The 21,111-nt window shown below is 43.3% G+C and overlaps 1 protein-coding gene across 1 annotated transcript; it reads right to left on the bottom strand.

The window, feature by feature from the left end:
* Positions 1–589: 589 nt before the first annotated feature.
* Positions 590–18,161, bottom strand: LOC115182768 (bifunctional heparan sulfate N-deacetylase/N-sulfotransferase 3-like). The gene is made up of 9 exons (XM_029744216.1): positions 18,146–18,161; positions 17,561–17,787; positions 15,913–16,009; positions 14,132–14,255; positions 12,624–12,798; positions 9,808–9,969; positions 1,987–2,096; positions 1,647–1,746; positions 590–952 (listed from the first exon to the last, which is right to left on the bottom strand). The coding sequence occupies exons 1-9, from the start codon at positions 18,159–18,161 to the stop codon at positions 833–835; spliced, it is 1,131 nt and encodes a 376-aa protein (XP_029600076.1). The 3' UTR covers positions 590–832.
* Positions 18,162–21,111: the final 2,950 nt, after the last annotated feature.

Here is a 21,111-nt window from a genome sequence, read left to right as displayed (position 1 = left end):
TGACAACAGACCCTAGTGTTACTGACAACAGACCCAGCCCTAGTGTTACTGACAACAGACCCTAGTGTTACTGACAACAGACCCTAGTGTTACTGACAACAGACCCAGCCCTAGTGTTACTGACAACAGACCCTAGTGTTACTGACAACAGACCCTAGTTTTACTGGCAACAGACCCTAGTGTTACTGACAACAGACCCTAGTGTTACTGACAACAGACCCAGCCCTAGTGTTACTGACAACAGACCCAGCCCTAGTGTTACTGACAACAGACCCTAGTTTTACTGGCAACAGACCCAGCATCAGTCTATGAGGCTCAGACCAGGAGTATAGAGGGGGTGGTGTGATATCTGTGTCCATTCATCTGTCCAGTTATCTCTCTGAGTTCAGAGACTATCCATTCATTTGTCTAGTTATCTCTCTGAGTTCAGAGAGACTATCCTACCATCTGTCCAGTTATCTCTCTGAGTTCAGAGAGACTATCCATTCATCTGCCCAGTTATCTCTCTGAGTTCAGAGACTATCCATAATTCTGTCCAGTTATCTCTCTGAGTTCAGAGAGACTATCCATTAATCTGTCCAGTTATCTCTTTCAGAGTTCAGAGACCAAGATATCCAGTAATCCTTCCATACATCAGTGATCTAGTGTCTCTTCTCCTCTGTGAGGTCAAGCCAGGACAGAGTTCATAGTTCATAGTTCATGATCTCTCTTCCATCCTCGGGTTCACCACGGGCTTGGGAGGTCACAGAAAGGTCACGCCTGCTTCCTCTTAATGGTCCCCCGACCCTTAACACCTGACCAACGAACCTGGGCTGCTGGTAGAGTTTAGAGGTTAACTGACCTTCTGTAGTTCCTCCCTGAGCCAGGAGGGGAGAGGCTGACCCAGCCGGTGGAGCAGCTTGGACAGGTCTATGTTGTGTTCCCTATAGTACCTGGACAGGTAGGACCGTGCCTAGAGACAAAGGGAGAGAGAGAGAGAGAGAGAGAGAGAGAGAGAGAGAGGAAGAGAGAGAGAGAGAGAGAGGAGAGAGGAGAGAGGAAGAGAGAGAGAGCGAGAGAGAGAGAGGAAGAGAGAGAGAGAGAGAGAGAGAGAGAGAGAGAGGGGGAGGGGAGGGGAGGGAATGGTAGATAAAAGGTTTCCTCAAATCTTCTTTCTGTCCCTCTTTGTGTGGTATGGTGTATGTGGTATAGTGTGTGTGGTATGTGTGTGTGTTACCTCTGGTATGACTGTGGTTGTGTGTGTCAGTGTGTGTGTGTGTGTCAGTGTGTGTGTGTGTGTCAGTGTGTGTGGTGTCAGTGTGTGTGTGTGTGTGTCAGTGTGTGTGTGTGTGTCAGTGTGTGTGTGTGTCAGTGTGTGTGTGTCAGTGTGTGTGTGTGTGTGTGGTATAGTGTGTGTGGTATAGTGTGTGTGTGTGTCAGTGTGTGTGTGTGTGTGTCAGTGTGTGTGTGGTATAGTGTGTGTGGTATAGTGTGTGTGTGTGTCAGTGTGTGTGTGGTATAGTGTGTGTGGTATAGTGTGTGTGTGTGTCAGTGTGTGTGTGGTATAGTGTGTGTGGTATAGTGTGTGTGTGTGTGTGTGTGTGTGTCAGTGTGTGTGTGGTATAGTGTGTGTGGTATAGTGTGTGTGGTATGTGTGTGTGTGTTACCTCTGGTTCCATAGGAGGGTATTCCTGTCCTTTACTCCACAAACACTTAGTCTTCCCCCCTTCTAAAAGCTGACTCCACAAACCCGTCTGCTGGTCAAACCTGGAGATGGTGAGAGAGAGAGAGAGGGTGAGAGAGAGGGTGTGTGTGTTTGTGTGTGTGTGTGTCTGTGTCTGTGTGTGTGTGTCTGTGTGTGTGTGTGTCTGTGTGTGTGTGTGTGTGTGTGTGTGTGTTTGTGTGTGTGTGTGTGTCTGTGTGTGTGTGTGTGTGTGTGTGTGTGTGTGTGTGTGTGTGTGTGTGTGTGTGTGTGTGTGTGTGTGTGTGTGTGTGAGAGAGACGTACTTGAGAGTCCGTGTGTAGTTGTAGTGAGGAGTAACTCCCAGGAACTTCTGGACCTCATCCATCACTGCTGCTGGATCTCTCCTCAACTGCTGTCCATCTATAATCATCAGCTACACACACACACACACACACACACACACACACACACACACACACACACACACACACACACACACACACACACACACACACACACACACACACACACACACAGTCCTTACTAGATTAGGATCCCTATTAGATGTTGGTACATTACAATATTTATTATTTTATTTTAAATTTATTTTACCGTTATTTTACCAGGTAAGTTTGACTGAGAACACATTCTCATTTATAGCAACGACCTGGGGAATAGTTACAGGGGAGAGGAGGGGGGATAAAAGAGCCACTTGTGAACAATACACAAGTCCACTGGTCCAATAACAGATGGGTGTATGTAGATTGTAGAGGTGAAGGTCCAATAACAGATGGGTGTATGTAGATTGTAGAGGTGAAGGTCCAATAACAGATGGGTGTATGTAGATTGTAGAGGTGAAGTCCCCTGGTCCAATAACAGATGGGTGTATGTAGATTGTAGAGGTGAAGTCCCCTGGTCCAGATGGGTGTATGTAGATTGTAGAGGTGAAGTCCCCTGGTCCAATAACAGATGGGTGTATGTAGATTGTAGAGGTGAAGGTCCAATAACAGATGGGTGTATGTAGATTGTAGAGGTGAAGTCCCCTGGTCCAATAACAGATGGGTGTATGTAGATTGTAGAGGTGAAGTCTCCTGGTCCAGATGGGTGTATGTAGATTGTAGAGGTGAAGTCCCCTGGTCCAGATGGGTGTATGTAGATTGTAGAGGTGAAGTCTCCTGGTCCAGATGGGTGTATGTAGATTGTAGAGGTGAAGTCTCCTGGTCCAGATGGGTGTATGTAGATTGTAGAGGTGAAGTCCCCTGGTCCAATAACAGATGGGTGTATGTAGATTGTAGAGGTGAAGTCCACTGGTCCAATAACAGATGGGTGTATGTAGATTGTAGAGGTGAAGGTCCAATAACAGATGGGTGTATGTAGATTGTAGAGGTGAAGTCTCCTGGTCCAGATGGGTGTATGTAGATTGTAGAGGTGAAGTCCCCTGGTCCAGATGGGTGTATGTAGATTGTAGAGGTGAAGTCCCCTGGTCCAGATGGGTGTATGTAGATTATAGAGGAGAAGTCCCCTGGTCCAATAACAGATGGGTGTATGTGGATTGTAGAGGTGAAGTCCCCTGGTCCAATAACAGATGGGTGTATGTAGATTTTATAGGTGAAGTCTCCTGGTCCAATAACAGATGGGTGTATGTAGATTGTATAGGTGAAGTCTCCTGGTCCAATAACAGATGGGTGTATGTAGATTGTAGAGGTGAAGTCCCCTGGTCCAGATGGGTGTATGTAGATTGTAGAGGTGAAGTCCCCTGGTCCAATAACAGATGGGTGTATGTGGATTGTAGAGGTGAAGTCTCCTGGTCCAATAACAGATGGGTGTATGTAGATTGTAGAGGTGAAGTCCCCTGGTCCAGATGGGTGTATGTAGATTGTAGAGGTGAAGTCCCCTGGTCCAATAACAGATGGGTGTATGTAGATTGTAGAGGTGAAGTCCCCTGGTCCAGATGGGTGTATGTAGATTGTAGAGGTGAAGTCTCCTGGTCCAATAACAGATGGGTGTATGTGGATTGTAGAGGTGAAGTCTCCTGGTCCAGATGGGTGTACGTAGATTGTAGAGGTGAAGTCTCCTGGTCCAATAACAGATGGGTGTATGTGGATTGTAGAGGTGAAGTCCCCTGGTCCAATAACAGATGGGTGTATGTGGATTGTATAGGTGAAGTCCCCTGGTCCAATAACAGATGGGTGAATTCGAGCACGTTACATGGGGTGGAAGTTATTTGTTTTAACCTGTTGGGGGTTGTGGGCAGTATTTACACGGCCGGATAAAAAACGTACCCGATTTAATCTGGTTACTACTGCTGCCCAGAAACTAGAATATGCATATAATTATTGGCTTTGGATAGAAAACACCCTAAAGTTTCTAAAACTGTTTGAATGGTGTCTGTGAGTATAACAGAACTCATATGGCACGCAAAAACCTGAGAAGATTCTGAACAGGAAGTGGCCTGTCTGACAAGTTCTTGTTCATCTTGGCTCTTTTTATTGAAGACTGAGGATCTTTGCTGTAACGTGACACTTCCTATGGCTCCCATAGGCTCTCAGAGCCCGGGAAAAAGCTGAATGATATCGAGGCAGCCCCAGGCTGAAACACATTATTGCGTTTGGCAAGTGGCCGATCAGAGGACAATGGGCTTAGGCAAGTGCACGAGTCGACCCCGTGCTTTATTTTCTTTCGTCTTTTTACCTAAACGCAGATTCCCGGTCGGAATATTATAGCTTTTTTACGAGAAAAATGGCATAAAAATTTATTTTAAACAGCGGTTGACATGCTTCGAAGTACGGTAATGGAATATTTAGACATTTTTTGTCACGAAATGCGTCGTGCGCGTGACCCTTATTTACACTTCGGATAGTGTCTTGAACGCACGAACAAAACGCCGCTATTTGGATATAACTATGGATTATTTGGGACCAAACCAACATTTGTTATTGAAGTAGAAGTCCTGGGAGTGCATTCTGACGAAGATCACCAAAGGTAATCAAACTTTTCTAATAGTAAATCGGAGTTTGGTGAAGGCTAAACTTGCTGGGTGTCTAAATAGCTAGCCCTGTGATGCCGGGCTATCTACTTAGAAAATTGCAAAATGTGCTTTCACCGAAAAGCTATTTTAAAATCGGACATATCGAGTGCATAGAGGAGTTCTGTATCTATAATTCTTAAAATAATTGTTATGCTTTTTGTGAACGTTTATCGTGAGTAATTTAGTACATTTTTAGTAAATTCACCGGAAGTTTGCTGGGGGTATGCTAGTTCTGAACGTCACATGCTAATGTAAAAAGCTGGTTTTTGATATAAATATGAACTTGATTGAACAAAACATGCATGTATTGTATAACATAATGTCCTAGGGTTGTCATCTGATGAAGATCATCAAAGGTTAGTGCTGCATTTAGCTGTCTTCTGGGTTTTTGTGACATTATATGCTAGCTTGAAAAATGGGTGTCTGATTATTTCTGGCTGGGTACTCTGCTGACATAATCTAATGGTTTGCTTTCGTTGTAAAGCCTTTTTGAAATCGGACAGTGTGGTTAGATTAAAACTTCTTGGGGCTATGTGGGACGTTAGCGTGCCACCCGTGGCGCACCCTATCAACAGCAGGTGCATTTCAAGAGCGGCAAATTTGAAACCAAATAAATGTCAAAATTCAAGTTTTTCAAACATACAACTATCTGGCACCCTTTGAAAGATAAACATCTCCTTAATCTAACCACGTTTTCCGATTTCAAAAAGGTTTTACGGCGAAAGCATAAAGTTAGGTTATGTTAGGAGAGTACATTGACAATAGCTGTGTGTATTGTATTGTCATTTCAAAGACAGGCGTCACCAAAACCATAAAATCAGCTAAAATTATGCACTAACCTTTTACAATCTCCATCAGATGACACTCCTAGGACATTATGTTAGACAATGCATGCATTTTTAGTTCTATCAAGTTCATATTTATATCTAAAAACAGTGTTTTACTATGGCGTTGATGTTCAGGAAATCGTTTCCCTCCAATACCGGCAGTCAAGTCATCACAACAAAATAATTAATTAATATTAGAAAACATTGGTAAAATATTATATTGTCATTCAAAGAATTATAGATTTACATCTCTTGAACGCAATGGACTTGCCAGATTTAAAATTAACCTTACTGGGAAATCACACTTTGCAATAATCTGAGCACTGCGCCCAGAAAAATACGCATTGCGATACAGACTAACCGCCATGTTGGAGAGATCTAAAATCGAAAATACTATGTAAATAATCCATTACCTTTGATTCTCTTCATCAGATGTCACTTCCAAAGAATCCCAGGTCCATAACGAATGTAGTTTTGTTCAAAAAAGCTCATCATTTATGTCCAAAAACCTCCGTGTTGTAGCACATGATCTAAGCCAGCCGGACTTCACTTCACTTCAAGAACGGAAAAAAATATATTTTCGTTCGTTCAAACATGTCAAACGTTGTATCGCATAAATCATTAGGGCCTTTTTTAACCAGAACATGAATAAAATTCAAGGCGGACCATTGGGTTCTCTTTTAAAACGTTTCGGAATGAGAGTACCCACCATCAACTCGCGCGCCAGGTGTCTAATGGGCCATCGCCGTTCCAACGCTCTTCTTCAGTCAGATCTCACTGTAGAAGACTCAAAACACTTTGTAAAGGCTGGGGACATCTTGTGGAAGCAATAGGAAGTGCCAAAATATTCCTCCTTCCCTTTGTTTTTCAATGGTATAGGCTTAAAGTCAATTCAACACATCAGGTATCCACTTCCTGTCAGAATCTGTCTCAGGGTTTTGCCTGCCAAATGAGTTCTGTTATACTCACAGACACCATTCAAACAGTTTTTGAAACTTTAGGGTGTTTTCTATTCATATATAATAAGTATATGCATATTGTAGTTACTGGGTAGGATTAGTAACCAGATTAAATCGGGTACATTTTTTTATCCAGCCGTGAAAATACTGCCCCCAATACCCTAACAGGTTGAGTCTTGTCTTTAAAATGGTGTAAAATAGTCATATGTTTGAGAAATTGAAGTAATAGCATTTCTAAGGTATTTGAATAACGCGCCACAGGATTCCAATGGCTGTTACGTAGGTGGGACGATTTCGTCCCAAAGACCCTAGAGAGGTTTAAGGAAGTTTTTTTTTCTACATGTAGTTTCAATTAAAACGTTTAAAAAGAGACAGTCAAAAAATGTAAAACTAATTTTTGTGGTCTCTGAATTTTTGAACATGCAAAAGAAGGCGTTGCAGTTTTAAGACAGTCCCTTAACTCTCTTTTGTTGAATTGAGCAACATTTCAGTTTACATTTCAAGTCCAATAAAGGAAATACGACACTGAATTGCAAGAAAAACAAGGGGTGTAACGTGTTCACTGTCGGTAACTGACTCAGAATATGCCATCAGCCGTCAGCCATTAGCCAATTAGCCATCAGCCATGAGCCAATTAGCCATCAACCATATGCCATCAGCAGTCAACCATCAGCCATATGCCATCCGCCATATGCCATCAGCCATATGCCATCGGCCATAAGCCATATGCCATCAGCCATAAGCCATCAGCCATCAGCCTGACATGTTCTGTTGAAGATGGTGTGTTAACCATCTCTCTAGGTGTCTATAGTAGAGTCCTGAGTTGTTAACCATCTCTCTAGGTCTCTATAGTAGAATTCTGGTGTGTTAACCACCTCTCTAGGTGTCTATAGTAGAGTCCTGGTGTGTTAACCATCTCTCTAGGTGTCTATAGTAGAGTCCTGAGGTGTTAACCATCTCTCTATGTGTCTAGAGTAGAGTCCTGGTGTGTTAACCATCTCTCTAGGTGTCTAGAGTAGAGTCCTGGTGTGTTAACCATCTCTCTAGGTGTCTATAGTAGAGTCCTGAGGTGTTAACCATCTCTCTAGGTGTCTATAGTAGAGTCCTGGTGTGTTAACCATCTCTCTAGGTGTCTATAGTAGAATCCTGGGGTGTTAACCATCTCTCTAGGTGTCTATAGTAGAGTCCTGAGGTGTTAACCATCTCTCTAGGTGTCTACAGTAGAGTCCTGAGGTGTTAGCCATCTCTCTAGGTGTCTATAGTAGAGTCCTGAGGTGTTAGCCATCTCTCTAGGTGTCTATCGTAGAGTCCTGAGGTGTTAACCATCTCTCTAGGTGTCTATAGTAGAGTCCTGGTGTGTTAACCATCTCTCTAGGTGTCTATAGTAGAGTCCTGAGGTGTTAACCATCTCTCTAGGTGTCTATATTAGAGTCCTGAGGTGTTAACCATCTCTCTAGGTGTCTATAGTAGAGTCCTGGGGTGTTAACCATCTCTCTAGGTGTGTATTGTAGAGTCCTGAGGTGTTAACCATCTCTCTAGGTGTCTATAATAGAGTCCTGGGTGTGTTTACCATCTCTCTAGGTGTCTATAGTAGAGTCCTGGTGTGTTAACCATCTCTCTAGGTGTCTATAGTAGAGTCCTGAGGTGGTAACCATCTCTCTAGGTGTCTATAGTAGAGTCCTGAGGTGGTAACCATCTCTCTAGGTGTCTATAGTAGAGTCCTGAGGTGTTAACCATCTCTCTGGGTGTCTATAGTAGAGTCCTGGTGTGTTAACCATCTCTCTAGGTGTCTATAGTAGAGTCCTGGGGTGTTAACCATCTCTCTGGGTGTCTATAGTAGAGTCCTGAGGTGTTAACCATCTTTCTAGGTGTCTATAGTAGAGCCCTGAGGTGGTAACCATCTCTCTAGGTGTCTATAGTAGAGTCCTGGAGTGTTAACCATCTCTCTAGGTGTCTATAGTAGAGTCCTGAGGTGTTAACCATCTCTCTAGGTGTCTATGGTAGAGTCCTGGTGTGTTAACCATCTCTCTAGGTGTCTATAGTAGAGTCCTGGTGTGTTAACCATCTCTCCAGGTGTCTATAGTAGAGTCCTGGGGTGTTAACCATCTCTCTAGGTGTCTATAGTAGAGTCCTGGAGTGTTAACCATCTCTCTAGGTGTCTATAGTAGAGTCCTGGTGTGTTAACCATCTCTCTAGGTGTCTATAGTAGAGTCCTGGTGTGTTAACCATCTCTCTAGGTGTCTATAGTAGAGTCCTGGTGTGTTAACCATCTCTCTAGGTGTCTATAGTAGAGTCCTGGGGTGTTAACCATCTCTCTAGGTGTCTATAGTAGAGTCCTGGTTTGTTAACCATCTCTCTAGGTGTCTATAGTAGAGTCCTGAGGTGGTAACCATCTCTCTAGGTGTCTATAGTAGAGTCCTGGAGTGTTAACCATCTCTCTAGGTGTCTATAGTAGAGTCCTGAGGTGTTAACCATCTCTCTAGCTGTCTATAGTAGAGTCCTGGGGTGTTAACCATCTCTCTAGGTGTCTAAAGTAGAGTCCTGGGGTGTTAACCATCTCTCTAGGTGTCTATAGTAGAGTCCTGAGGTGTTAATCATCTCTCTAGGTGTCTATAGTAGAGTCCTGGAGTGTTAACCATCTCTCTAGGTGTCTATAGTAGAGTCCTGGGGTGTTAACCATCTCTCTAGGTGTCTATAGTAGAGTCCTGGGGTGTTAACCATCTCTCTAGGTGTCTATAGTAGAGTCCTGAGGTGTTAATCATCTCTCTAGGTGTCTATAGTAGAGTCCTGGAGTGTTAACCATCTCTCTAGGTGTCTATAGTAGAGTCCTGAGGTGTTAACCATCTCTCTAGGTGTCTATAGTAGAGTCCTGAGGTGTTAACCATCTCTCTAGGTGTATATAGTAGAGTCCTGGGGTGGTAACCATCTCTCTAGGTGTCTATAGTAGAGTCCTGAGGTGTTAACCATCTCTCTAGGTGTCTATAGTAGAGTCCTGGTGTGTTAACCATCTCTCTAGGTGTCTATAGTAGAGTCCTGGTGTGTTAACCATCTCTCCAGGTGTCTATAGTAGAGTCCTGGGGTGTTAACCATCTCTCTAGTTGTCTATAGTAGAGTCCTGGAGTGTTAACCATCTCTCTAGGTGTCTATAGTAGAGTCCTGGGGTGTTAACCATCTCTCTAGGTGTCTATAGTAGAGTCCTGGTGTGTTAACCATCTCTCTAGGTGTCTATAGTAGAGTCCTGGTGTGTTAACCATCTCTCTAGGTGTCTATAGTAGAGTCCTGGGGTGTTAACCATCTCTCTAGGTGTCTATAGTAGAGTCCTGGTGTTACCTGGTCAACAGGGTAGTGTTTTAACCACCTTTCCAGGTGTGTATTGTAGAGTCCTGGGGTGAGACAGCGGTTCTGGAGAGATCGGATGTCGGACGGCGCCCCGCGTTGAGCGCTGATAACATCGTAGAAGGATCCGGTTCGTTCCTCGAGAGCCTTCTGGTGCTGAAATACACACACACACACACAAACACACACACACACACACACACACACACACACACAATTCTTGAATTTGAATTAAAATAGTAAATAGGATACTGAATCTGATGAATGCTGAGTGAACAAAACATTAAGAACACCTTCCTGATACTGATAAACAAACACTGAGTGAACAAAACATTAAGAACACCTTCATGATACTGATAAACACTGAGTGAACAAAACATTAAGAACACCTTCCTGATACTGATAAACAAACACTGAGTGAACAAAACATTAAGAACACCTTCCTGATACTGATAAACAAACACTGAGTGAACAAACATTAAGAACACCTTCCTGATACTGATAAACACTGAGTGAACAAAACATTAAGAACACCTTCCTGATACTGATAAACAAACACTGAGTGAAACATAAACACTTAAGAACACCTTCATGATACTGATAAACACTGAGTGAACAAAACATTAAGAACACCTTCCTGATACTGATAAACACTGAGTGAACAAAACATTAAGAACACCTTCCTGATACTGATAAACAAACACTGAGTGAACAAAACATTAAGAACACCTTCCTGATACTGATAAACAAACACTGAGTGAACAAAACATTAAGAACACCTTCCTGATACTGATAAACAAACACTGAGTGAACAAAACATTAAGAACACCTTCCTGATACTTAGTTGCCCTCAGAACAGCCTCGATTCGTCGGGTCAGGGACCTCTACAAGATGTGGAAAGCGATCCACAGGGATGCTGGCCCATATTGACTCCAACGCTTCCCCACAGTTTGTCCTTTGGGTGGTGGACCATTCTTGATACACACGGGAAAAACCCAGCAGCGTTGCAGTTCTTGACTCAAACCGGTGCACCTGGTACCTACTACCATACCCCGTTCAAAGACACTTCAATCTGTTGTCTTGCCCATTCACCCTCTGAACGGCACACATTACACAATCCATGCCTCAATGCTTTAAAAATCCTTCTTTAACTTGTCTCCGGCCCCTTTCATCTACACTGATTGAAGTGGATTTAACAAGTGGACATCAATAAGGGATCGTAGCTTTCACCTGGATTCACCTGGTCAGTCTATGTCATGGAAACTTCAGGTGTTCCTAATGTTTTGACCACTCATTGTATATTTTGTACATAAAACATCAAAACATTATATACATGCACATGAAACAGTTGACAAAACCTGTATGTGAATATTTGAAGTTGTTACATTTCATGAATTACTGATACATTTTGTTCAATATGCAGGGAGGGGGTTGGGGAGAAATACTACATTTCCCAGAATGCATTAGATGTTTGAAAACGAGGCCAACGAAATGACCTGGATGTTGGATAAATAACAGTCTATTCTAAGCACTAAAGTTATTAAAAGACAATATCAACATTGTTTCCAGAGAAAAGTGTTGTAGACCGTCATTGTAAATAAGAATTTGTTCTTATGAACTGACTTGCCTAGTTAAATAAAAGGTTTAAATAAATAAATAAATACATAAATAATATATATTATTTGATATCTGGAAGTGTGACCTGCCAGATGTAATGAAACACTTCCTGTCACTCAAACTCTAACTCAAAATTCTACATCCTGTTGGGGTTTGGCCAATACAATTCCAATTTCAGCTCATCAGTTGAATAGGAGTGTTTGTGTGTGTGTGTGTGTGTTACGGTCAGTGTGTGTGTGTGTGTGTGTGTGTGTGTGTGTGTGTGTGTGAAAGATGGTGTGTGTGTGTGTGAGAGATGGTGTGTGTGTGTGTGTGTGTGTGTATGTGAAAGATGGTGTGTGTGTGTGTGAGAGATGGTGTGTGTGTGTGTGTGTGTGTGTGTGTGTGTGTGTGTGTGTGTGTGTGTGTGTGTGTGTGAAAGATGGTGTGTGTGTGTGTGTGAGAGATGGTGTGTGTGTGTGTGTGTGTGTGTGTGTGTGTGTGTGTGTGTGTGTGTGTGTGTGTGTGTGTGTGTGTGTGTGTGTGTGTGGTGTGTGTGTGAGTGAAAGATGGTGTGTGTGTGTGTGTGTGTGTGTGTGAGAGATGGTGTGTGTGTGTGTGTGTGTGTTTGTGTGTGTGTGTGTGCGTGATGGTGTGTGTGTGTGTGTGAGAGATGGTGTGTGTGTGTGTGTGTGAGAGATGGTGTGTGTGTGTGTGTGTGTGTGTGAGAGAGATGGTGTGTGTGTGTGTGTGTGAGAGAGATGGTGTGTGTGTGTGTGTGTGAGAGATGGTGTGTGTGTGTGTGTGTGTGTGTGTGTGTGTGTGTGTGTGTGAAAGATGGTGTGTGTGTGTGTGTGAGAGATGGTGTGTGTGTGTGTGTGTGTGTGTGTGTGTGTGTGTGTGTGTGTGTGTGTGGTGTGTGTGAAAGATGGTGTGTGTGTGTGTGTGAGAGATGGTGTGTGTGTGTGTGTGTGTTTGTGTGTGTGTGCGTGATGGTGTGCGTGTGTGTGTGAGAGATGGTGTGTGTGTGTGTGTGTGAGAGATGGTGTGTGTGTGTGTGTGTGTGTGTGAGAGATGGTGTGTGTGTGTGTGTGTGTGTGTGTGAGAGATGGTGTGTGTGTGTGTGAGAGATGGTGTGTGTGTGTGTGTGTGTGTGTGTGTGTGTGTGTGTGTGTGGTGTGTGTGTGTGTGTGTGTGTGTGTGTGTGTGTGTACCTGGTACCAGCTATAAGCCCTGTCTGAAGGGTTGATCAGCACGGTCAGTATCTTGGCTTTAGGCAGCAGGGCGGCGGCGCGGCGAGGAGCTTCTTCAGAGGGGAAGTAGGCAGAGCTCTTCTCAAACAGGAAGTCACTGGTGACGTTAGACGGGAGCGGGAACAACTCCATATACCTAGACATGAAGTATAATAACATAGATATATAATAACATAGATTACCAGTCTATTCCCTGGTGGTAGTTGTATCATAGATATATAGTAACATAGATCACCAGTCTATTCCCTGGTGGTAGTTGTATCATAGATATATAGTAAGATAGATTACCAGTCTATTCCCTGGTGGTAGTTGTAACATAGATATATAATGACATAGATTACCAGTCTATTCCCTGGTGGTAGATGAATCATAGATATATAATAACATAGATTACCAGTCTATTCCCTGGTGGTAGTTGTAACATAGATATATAATGACATAGATTACCAGTCTATTCCCTGTTGGTAGTTGTATCATAGTTATATAATATATATATATATAACAAAATAGATTACCAGTCTATTCCCTGGTGGTAGTTGTATCATAGATATATAAAAACATAGATTACCAGTCTATTCCCTGGTGGTAGTTGTATCATAGATATATAGAAACATAGATTACCAGTCTATTCCCTGGTGGTAGTTGTAACATAGATATATAATAAAATAGATCACCAGTCTATTCCCTGGTGGTAGTTGTATCATAGATATATAATAAAATAGAATACCAGTCTATTCCCTGGTGGTAGTTGTATCATAGATATATAATAACGTAGATTACCAGTCTATTCCCTGGTGGTAGTTGTATCATAGTTATATAATAACATAGATTACCAGTCTATTCCCTGGTGATAGTTGTATCATAGATATACAACAAAATAGATTACCAGTCTATTCCCTGGTGGTAGATGTATCATAGATATATAATAACATAGATTACCAGTCTATTCCCTGGTGATAGTTGTATCATAGATATACAATAAAATAGATTACCAGTCTATTCCCTGGTGGTAGTTGTATCATAGATATATAATAAAATAGATTACCAGTCTATTCCTTGGTGGTAGTTGTATCATAGATATATAATAACGTAGATTACCAGTCTATTCCCTGGTGGTAGTTGTATCATAGATATATAATAACATAGATTACCAGTCTATTCCCTGATGGTAGTTGTATCATAGTTATATAATAACATAGATTACCAGTCTATTCCCTGGTGGTAGTTGTATCATAGATATATAATAACATAGATTACCAGTCTATTCCCTGATGGTAGTTGTATCATAGATATATAATAAAATAGATTACCAGTCTATTCCCTGGTGGTAGTTGTATCATAGATATATAATAACATAGATTACCAGTCTATTCCCTGGTGGTAGTTGTATCATAGATATATAATAACATAGATTACCAGTCTATTCCCTGATGGTAGTTGTATCATGGATATATAATAACATAGATTACCAGTCTATTCCCTGAAGGTAGTTGTTAGTGTTGAAGAACTGGACCTCTTCATACGTCTTGCTGCTGGGGAAGATACTAGAGATGGAAGGATGCATCAGGAGGAAGAGGCTGAGCGCTGTCGTTCCTGGAAAAGAGGAATCAGTCCATCAGGGAACACTGAGGGTTACTATAGGTCAGAGGAGTCTGTCCATCAGGGAACACTGAGGGTTACTACAGGTCAGAGGAGTCTGTCCATCAGGGAACACTGAGGGTTACTATAGGACAGAGGAGTCTGTCCATCAGGGATCACTGAGGGTTACTATAGGTCAGAGGAGTCTGTCCATCAGGGAACACTGAGGGTTACTACAGGTCAGAGGAGTCTGTCCATCAGGGAACACTGAGGGTTACTACAGGTCAGAGGAGTCTGTCCATCAGGGAACACTGAGGGTTACTACAGGTCAGAGGAGTCTGTCCATCAGGGAACACTGAGGGTTACTATAGGTCAGAGGAGTCTGTCCATCAGGGAACACTGAGGGTTACTACAGGTCAGAGGAGTCTGTCCATCAGGGAACACTGAGGGTTACTATAGGTCAGAGGAGTCTGTCCATCAGGGAACACTGAGGGTTACTATAGGTCAAACACCTCCTGTCGCTATGGGCCCCTAACAACGACCCCCTGGCCAATCAGGGACTAGACTTGACTCTGGTACCTAGGAGCCTAAGTGCACTACCTTTGTGTGTGTGTGTGTGTGTGTGTGTGTGTGTGTGTGTGTGTGTGTGTGTGTGTGTGTGTGTGTGTGTGTGTGTGTGTGTGTGTGTGTGTATTCATGTGTAAGTGATGCAGAATCTGAGACCAGACCCTGACCTGCTAATATAGAAAATACACTGTGAATCTGAGACCAGACCCTAACCTGCTAATATAGAAAATACACTGTGAATCTGAGTCCAGACCCTGAACTGCTTATTTAGAAAATACACTGTGAATCTGAGACCAGACCCTAACCTGCAAATATAGAAAATACACTGTGAATCTGAGACCCTGACCTGCTAATATAGAAAATACACTGTGAATCTGAGACCAGACCCTGACCTGCTAATATAGAAAATACACTGTGAATCTGAGACCCTAACCTGCAAATATAGAAAATACACTGTGAATCTGAGACCCTAACCTGCTAATACAGAAAATACACTGTAAATCTGAGACCAGACCCTGACCCGCTAATATAGAAAATACACTGTGAATCTGAGACCCTGACCTGCTAATATAGAAAATACACTGTGAATCTGAGACCAGACCCTGACCTGCTAATATAGAAAATACACTGTGAATCTGAGACCCTGACCTGCTAATGCAGAAAATACACTGTAAATCTGAGACCAGACCCTGACCTGCTAATATAGAAAATACACTGTGAATCTGAGACCCTGACCTGCTAATACAGAAAATACACTGTAAATCTGAGACCAGACCCTGACCTGCTAATATAGAAAATACACTGTGAATCTGAGACCCTGACCTGCTAATATAGAAAATACACTGTGAATCTGAGACCAGACCCTGACCTGCTAATATAGAAAATACACTGTGAATCTGAGACCAGACCCTAACCTGCTAATATAGAAAATACACTGTGAATCTGAGACCCTAACCTGCTAATATAGAAAATACACTGTGAATCTGAGACCAGACCTTAACCTACTAATATAGAAAATACACTGTGTGTGTGTGTGTGTGTGTGTGTGTGTGTGTGTGTGTGTGTGTGTGTGTGTGTGTGTGTGTGTGTGTGTGTGTGTGTGTACCTGTCTTCTGTGGTCCGATGACGAGAAACTTGGGCAGCCTATCACAGGTCTTCTCTTTGGACCAGATGTCTCTGTGTCTCTTGTCATCACACGGGTTCTACACACACACACACACACACACACACACACACACACACACACACACACACACACACACACACACATTACACACACACACACACACACACACCCACACACACACACACACACACACACACACACAAAAACACACACACACACACACACACACACACACACAAAAACACACACACACACATTACACACACACACACATTACACACACACATTACAAACACATACACACACACACACACACACACAAAAACACACACACACACATACACAAAAACACACACACACATTACACACACACACACACACACACACACACACACACACACACACATACACACACACACACACACACACACACACACACACACACACAGTATCTCTGGGCCAGTTGTAGAGGAGGTTAGAGGTTAGAGGTTAGAGGTTACCTGCCAGAGAGGCTGTCTCTGCTGAGGGAACAGGGTGAAGTATCTCTGGGCCAGTTGTAGAGGAGGTTGGAGGTTAGAGATTACCTGCCAGAGAGTTTGTCTCTGCTGAGGGAACAGGGTGAAGTATCTCTGGGCCAGTTGTAGAGGAGGTTAGAGGTTAGAGATTACCTGCCAGAGAGGCTGTCTCTGCTGAGGGAACAGGGTAAAGTATCTCTGGGCCAGTTGTAGAGGAGGTTGGAGGTTAGAGATTACCTGCCAGAGAGTTTGTCTCTGCTGAGGGAACAGGGTGAAGTATCTCTGGGCCAGTTGTAGAGGAGGTTAGAGGTTAGAGGTTACCTGCCAGAGAAGCTGTCTCTGCTGAGGGAACAGGGTGAAGTATCTCTGGGCCAGTTGTAGAGGAGGTTAGAGGTTAGAGGTTAGAGGTTACCTGCCAGAGAGGCTGTCTCTGCTGAGGGAACAGGGTGAAGTATCTCTGGGCCAGTTGTAGAGGAGGTTAGAGGTTAGAGGTTAGAGGTTACCTGCCAGAGAGGCTGTCTCTGCTGAGGGAACAGGGTGAAGTATCTCTGGGCCAGTTGTAGAGGAGGTTAGAGGTTAGAGATTACCTGCCAGAGAGGCTGTCTCTGCTGAGGGAACAGGGTAAAGTATCTCTGGGCCAGTTGTAGAGGAGGTTGGAGGTTAGAGATTACCTGCCAGAGAGTTTGTCTCTGCTGAGGGAACAGGGTGAAGTATCTCTGGGCCAGTTGTAGAGGAGGTTAGAGGTTTGAGGTTACCTGCCAGAGAAGCTGTCTCTGCTGAGGGAACAGGGTGAAGTATCTCTGGGCCAGTTGTAGAGGAGGTTAGAGGTTAGAGTTTACCTGCCAGAGAGGCTGTCTCTGCTGAGGGAACAGGGTGAAGTATCTCTGGGCCAGTTGTAGAGGAGGTTAGAGGTTAGAGATTAGAGGTTACCTGCCAGAGAGGCTGTCTCTGCTGAGGGAACAGGGTGAAGTATCTCTGGGCCAGTTGTAGAGGAGGTTAGAGGTTAGAGGTTAGAGGTTACCTGCCAGAGAGACTGTCTCTGCTGGGGGAACAGGGTGAAGTATCTCTGGGCCAGTTGTAGAGGAGGTTAGAGGTTAGAGGTTAGAGGTTACCTGCCAGAGAGGCTGTCTCTGCTGGGGGAACAGGGTGAAGTATCTCTGGGCCAGTTGCAGAGGAGGTAGAGTGTCTAGCTGGAGGTGTGTCCAGGTAGAGATGAAGTCAGCCAGGTGGAGGAATGTGTACAGACCCAGACGATCATTGCCGTAGTTAGACAGGTGGGTCATAAACACACTGATCTGGAAGGGGGAGAGGACACACAGGAAGAAGGAAGTCGACTCCACTGTTGAATTCAAGAAGGAAGTCGACTCCACTGTTGAATTCAAGAAGGAAGTCGACTCCACTGTTGAATTCAAGAAGGAAGTCGACTCCACTGTTGAATTCAAGAAGGAAGGAAGTCGACTTCCACTGTTGAATTCAAGAAGATAGTCGACTCCACTGCTGAATTCAAGAAGGAAGTCGACTCCACTGCTGAATTCAAGAAGGAAGTCGACTCCACTGTTGAATTCAAGAAGGAAGTCGAATCCACTGTTGAATTCAAGAAGGAAGGAAGTTGACTTCCACTGTTGAATTCTACATCCTGTGAATGTGGAAGGAGTCCCTAGTCCAAGTCGTCATATTCCCTTCCTCCTGAAGTCTACTCTGCTCCCCACTCATCTAAAACCATTGGATTGGTGTCGGGAAGGGCTTCAGGGAGTCATTGCCTTGTAAACGCAGGAAGGGAAGTGAACAAGCGCACACTTCGGGAGAAAGGAAAGATTTATTAGGACACAAACCCTGACTGCAACTACAGACTGTAACTACAGACCGTAACTACAGACCACAACAACAGACTGCAACTACAGACTGCAACTACAGACCGTAACTACAGACCGTAACTATAGACTATAACTACAGACTGCAACTACAGACTGTAACTACAGACCGTAACTACAGACCACAACAACAGACTGCAACTACAGACTGCAACTACAGACCGTAACTACAGACCGTAACTATAGACTGTAACTACAGACTGCGACTACAGACTGTAACTACAGACTGCGACTACAGACTGCAACTACAGACCGTAACTACAGACTGTAACTACAGACCGTAACTACAGACTGCAACTACAGACTGCGACTACAGACTGCAACTACAGACTGTAACTACAGACCGTAACTACAGACTGCAACTACAGACCGTAACTACAGACTGTAACAACAGACCGTAACTACAGACTGTAACTACAGACTGTAACTACAGACTGTAACTACAGACCACAACTACAGACCGTAACTACAGACTGTAACAACAGACTGTAACTACAGACCGTAACAACAGACTTTAACTACAGACTGTAACAACAGACCGTAACTACAGATTGTAACTACAGCCCGTAACAACAGACCGTAACTACAGACTGTAATTACAGACCGTAACTACAGACCGTAACAACAGACCGTAACTACAGACTGTAACTACAGACTGTAACTACAGACTGCAACTACAGACCGTAACAACAGACTGTAACTACAGACTGTAACTACAGACCGTAACTACAGACTGTAACTACAGACCGTAACTACAGACCGTAACACCAGACCGTAACTACAGATGGCAACTACAGACTGTAACTACAGACCGTAACTACAGACCGTAAAAACAGACTGTAACTACAGACTGTAACTACAGACTACAACTACAGACTACAACTACAGACTGTGACTACAGACTGCGACTACAGACTGTAACAACAGACCGTAACTACAGACCATAACTACAGACCGTAACTACAGATCGTAACTACAGACCGTAAATACAGACCGTAACTAGAGACCGTAACTACAGACAGTAACTACAGATCGTAACTACAGACCGTAACTACAGACTGTAACTAGAGACCGTAACTACAGACCGTAACTACAGACCGTAACTACAGACCGTAACTACAGACTGTAACTAGAGACCGTAACTACAGACTGTAACTACAGACTGTAACTACAGACCGTAACTACAGACCGTAACTACAGACCGTAACTACAGACTGCTTGCAGATCTCCTAACAGCTCCCAGATGGCAGCAGAGAAACAGAGACTAAGTGAAATCAGTGTGTGTGTGTGTTTGTGTGTGTGTGTGTGTGCGCATTTGTGTATGTGTATGTGCGTGTGTGTGTGTGTGTGTGTGTGTGTGTGTGTGTGTGGGTGTGTGTGTGTGTGTGGTGTGTGTGTGGGTGTGTGTGTGTGTGTGTGTGTGTGTGTGTTGGTGTGTTTAGGTGTGTTGGTGTATGTGAGTGTGTCTGTGCCAAAAGAGCATCTGCCACTATAAAGGGATAGTTGACCTAAATCACACAGGAACATACTGTATCTGATATTAAAGGGGTAGTTGACCACAGTAACATACTGTATCTGATATTAAAGGGGTAGTTGACCACAGTAACATACTGTATCTGATATTAAAGGGGTAGTTGACCACAGTAACATACTGTATCTGATATTAAAGGGGTAGTTGACCACAGTAACATACTGTATCTGATGTTAAAGGGGTAGTTGACCACAGTAACATGCTGTATCTGATATTAAAGGGATAGTTGACCACAGTAACATACTGTATCTGATATTAAAGGGGTAGTTGACCACAGTAACATACTGTATCTGGTATTAAAGGGGTAGTTGACCACAGTAACATACTGTATCTGATATTAAAGGGATAGTTGACCACAGTAACATGCTGTATCTGATGTTAAAGGGGTAGTTGACCACAGTAACATACTGTATCTGATATTAAAGGGGTAGTTGACCACAGTAACATACTGTATGTGATATTAAAGGGATAGTTGACCACAGTAACATACTGTATCTGATATTAAAGGGATAGTTGACCACAGTAACATACTGTATCTGATGTTAAAGGGGTAGTTGACCACAGTAACATACTGTATGTGATATTAAAGGGATAGTTGACCACAGTAACATACTGTATCTGATATTAAAGGGGTAGTTGACCACAGTAACATACTGTATCTGATATTAAAGGGGTAGTTGACCACAGTAGTAGTTGACCTAAATCACATAGTAACATACTGTTATGACCTAAATAAACTCTCTCTCTATCTGTCTCTCTCTCTCTCTATCTGTCTCTCTCTCTCTCTATATATATATATATGTCTCTCTATCTCTATAGTCTCTCTCTCTCTCTATCTGTCTCTATCTCTATCTGTCTCCCTCTCTATCTATCTGTCTCTATCTCTATCTGTCTCTCTCTATCTGTCTGTCTCTATCTGTCTCTCTCTCTATCTGTCTCTCGATCTCTATCTGTCTCTCTCTCTCTGTCTGTCTCTATCCGTCTCTCTCTCTCTATCTGTCTCTCGATCTCTATCTGTCTCTCTATCTCTATCTATCTATCTCTATCTGTCTGTCTCTCTCTCTATCTGTCTCTCGATCTCTATCTGTCTCTCTATCTCTCTCTATCTCTCTATGTCTCTCTATCTCTCTATCTCAAAATGTCTCTCTCTCTCTCTATCTGTCTCTCTCTCTCTCTCTCTCTCTTTCTCTGCGCTGAGCCACATCTCTCTCTCTCTATCTGTCTCTCTCTCTCTCTCTCTCTCTCTCTCTGTCTCTCTCTC

The sequence above is a fragment of the Salmo trutta genome, unplaced genomic scaffold, assembly GCF_901001165.1.
Source record: "Salmo trutta unplaced genomic scaffold, fSalTru1.1, whole genome shotgun sequence".
Lineage (NCBI taxonomy): Eukaryota > Metazoa > Chordata > Actinopteri > Salmoniformes > Salmonidae > Salmo > Salmo trutta.
Note: the sequence above shows the minus strand (reverse complement) of the source record. Positions and strands in the feature narration are given on the sequence as shown.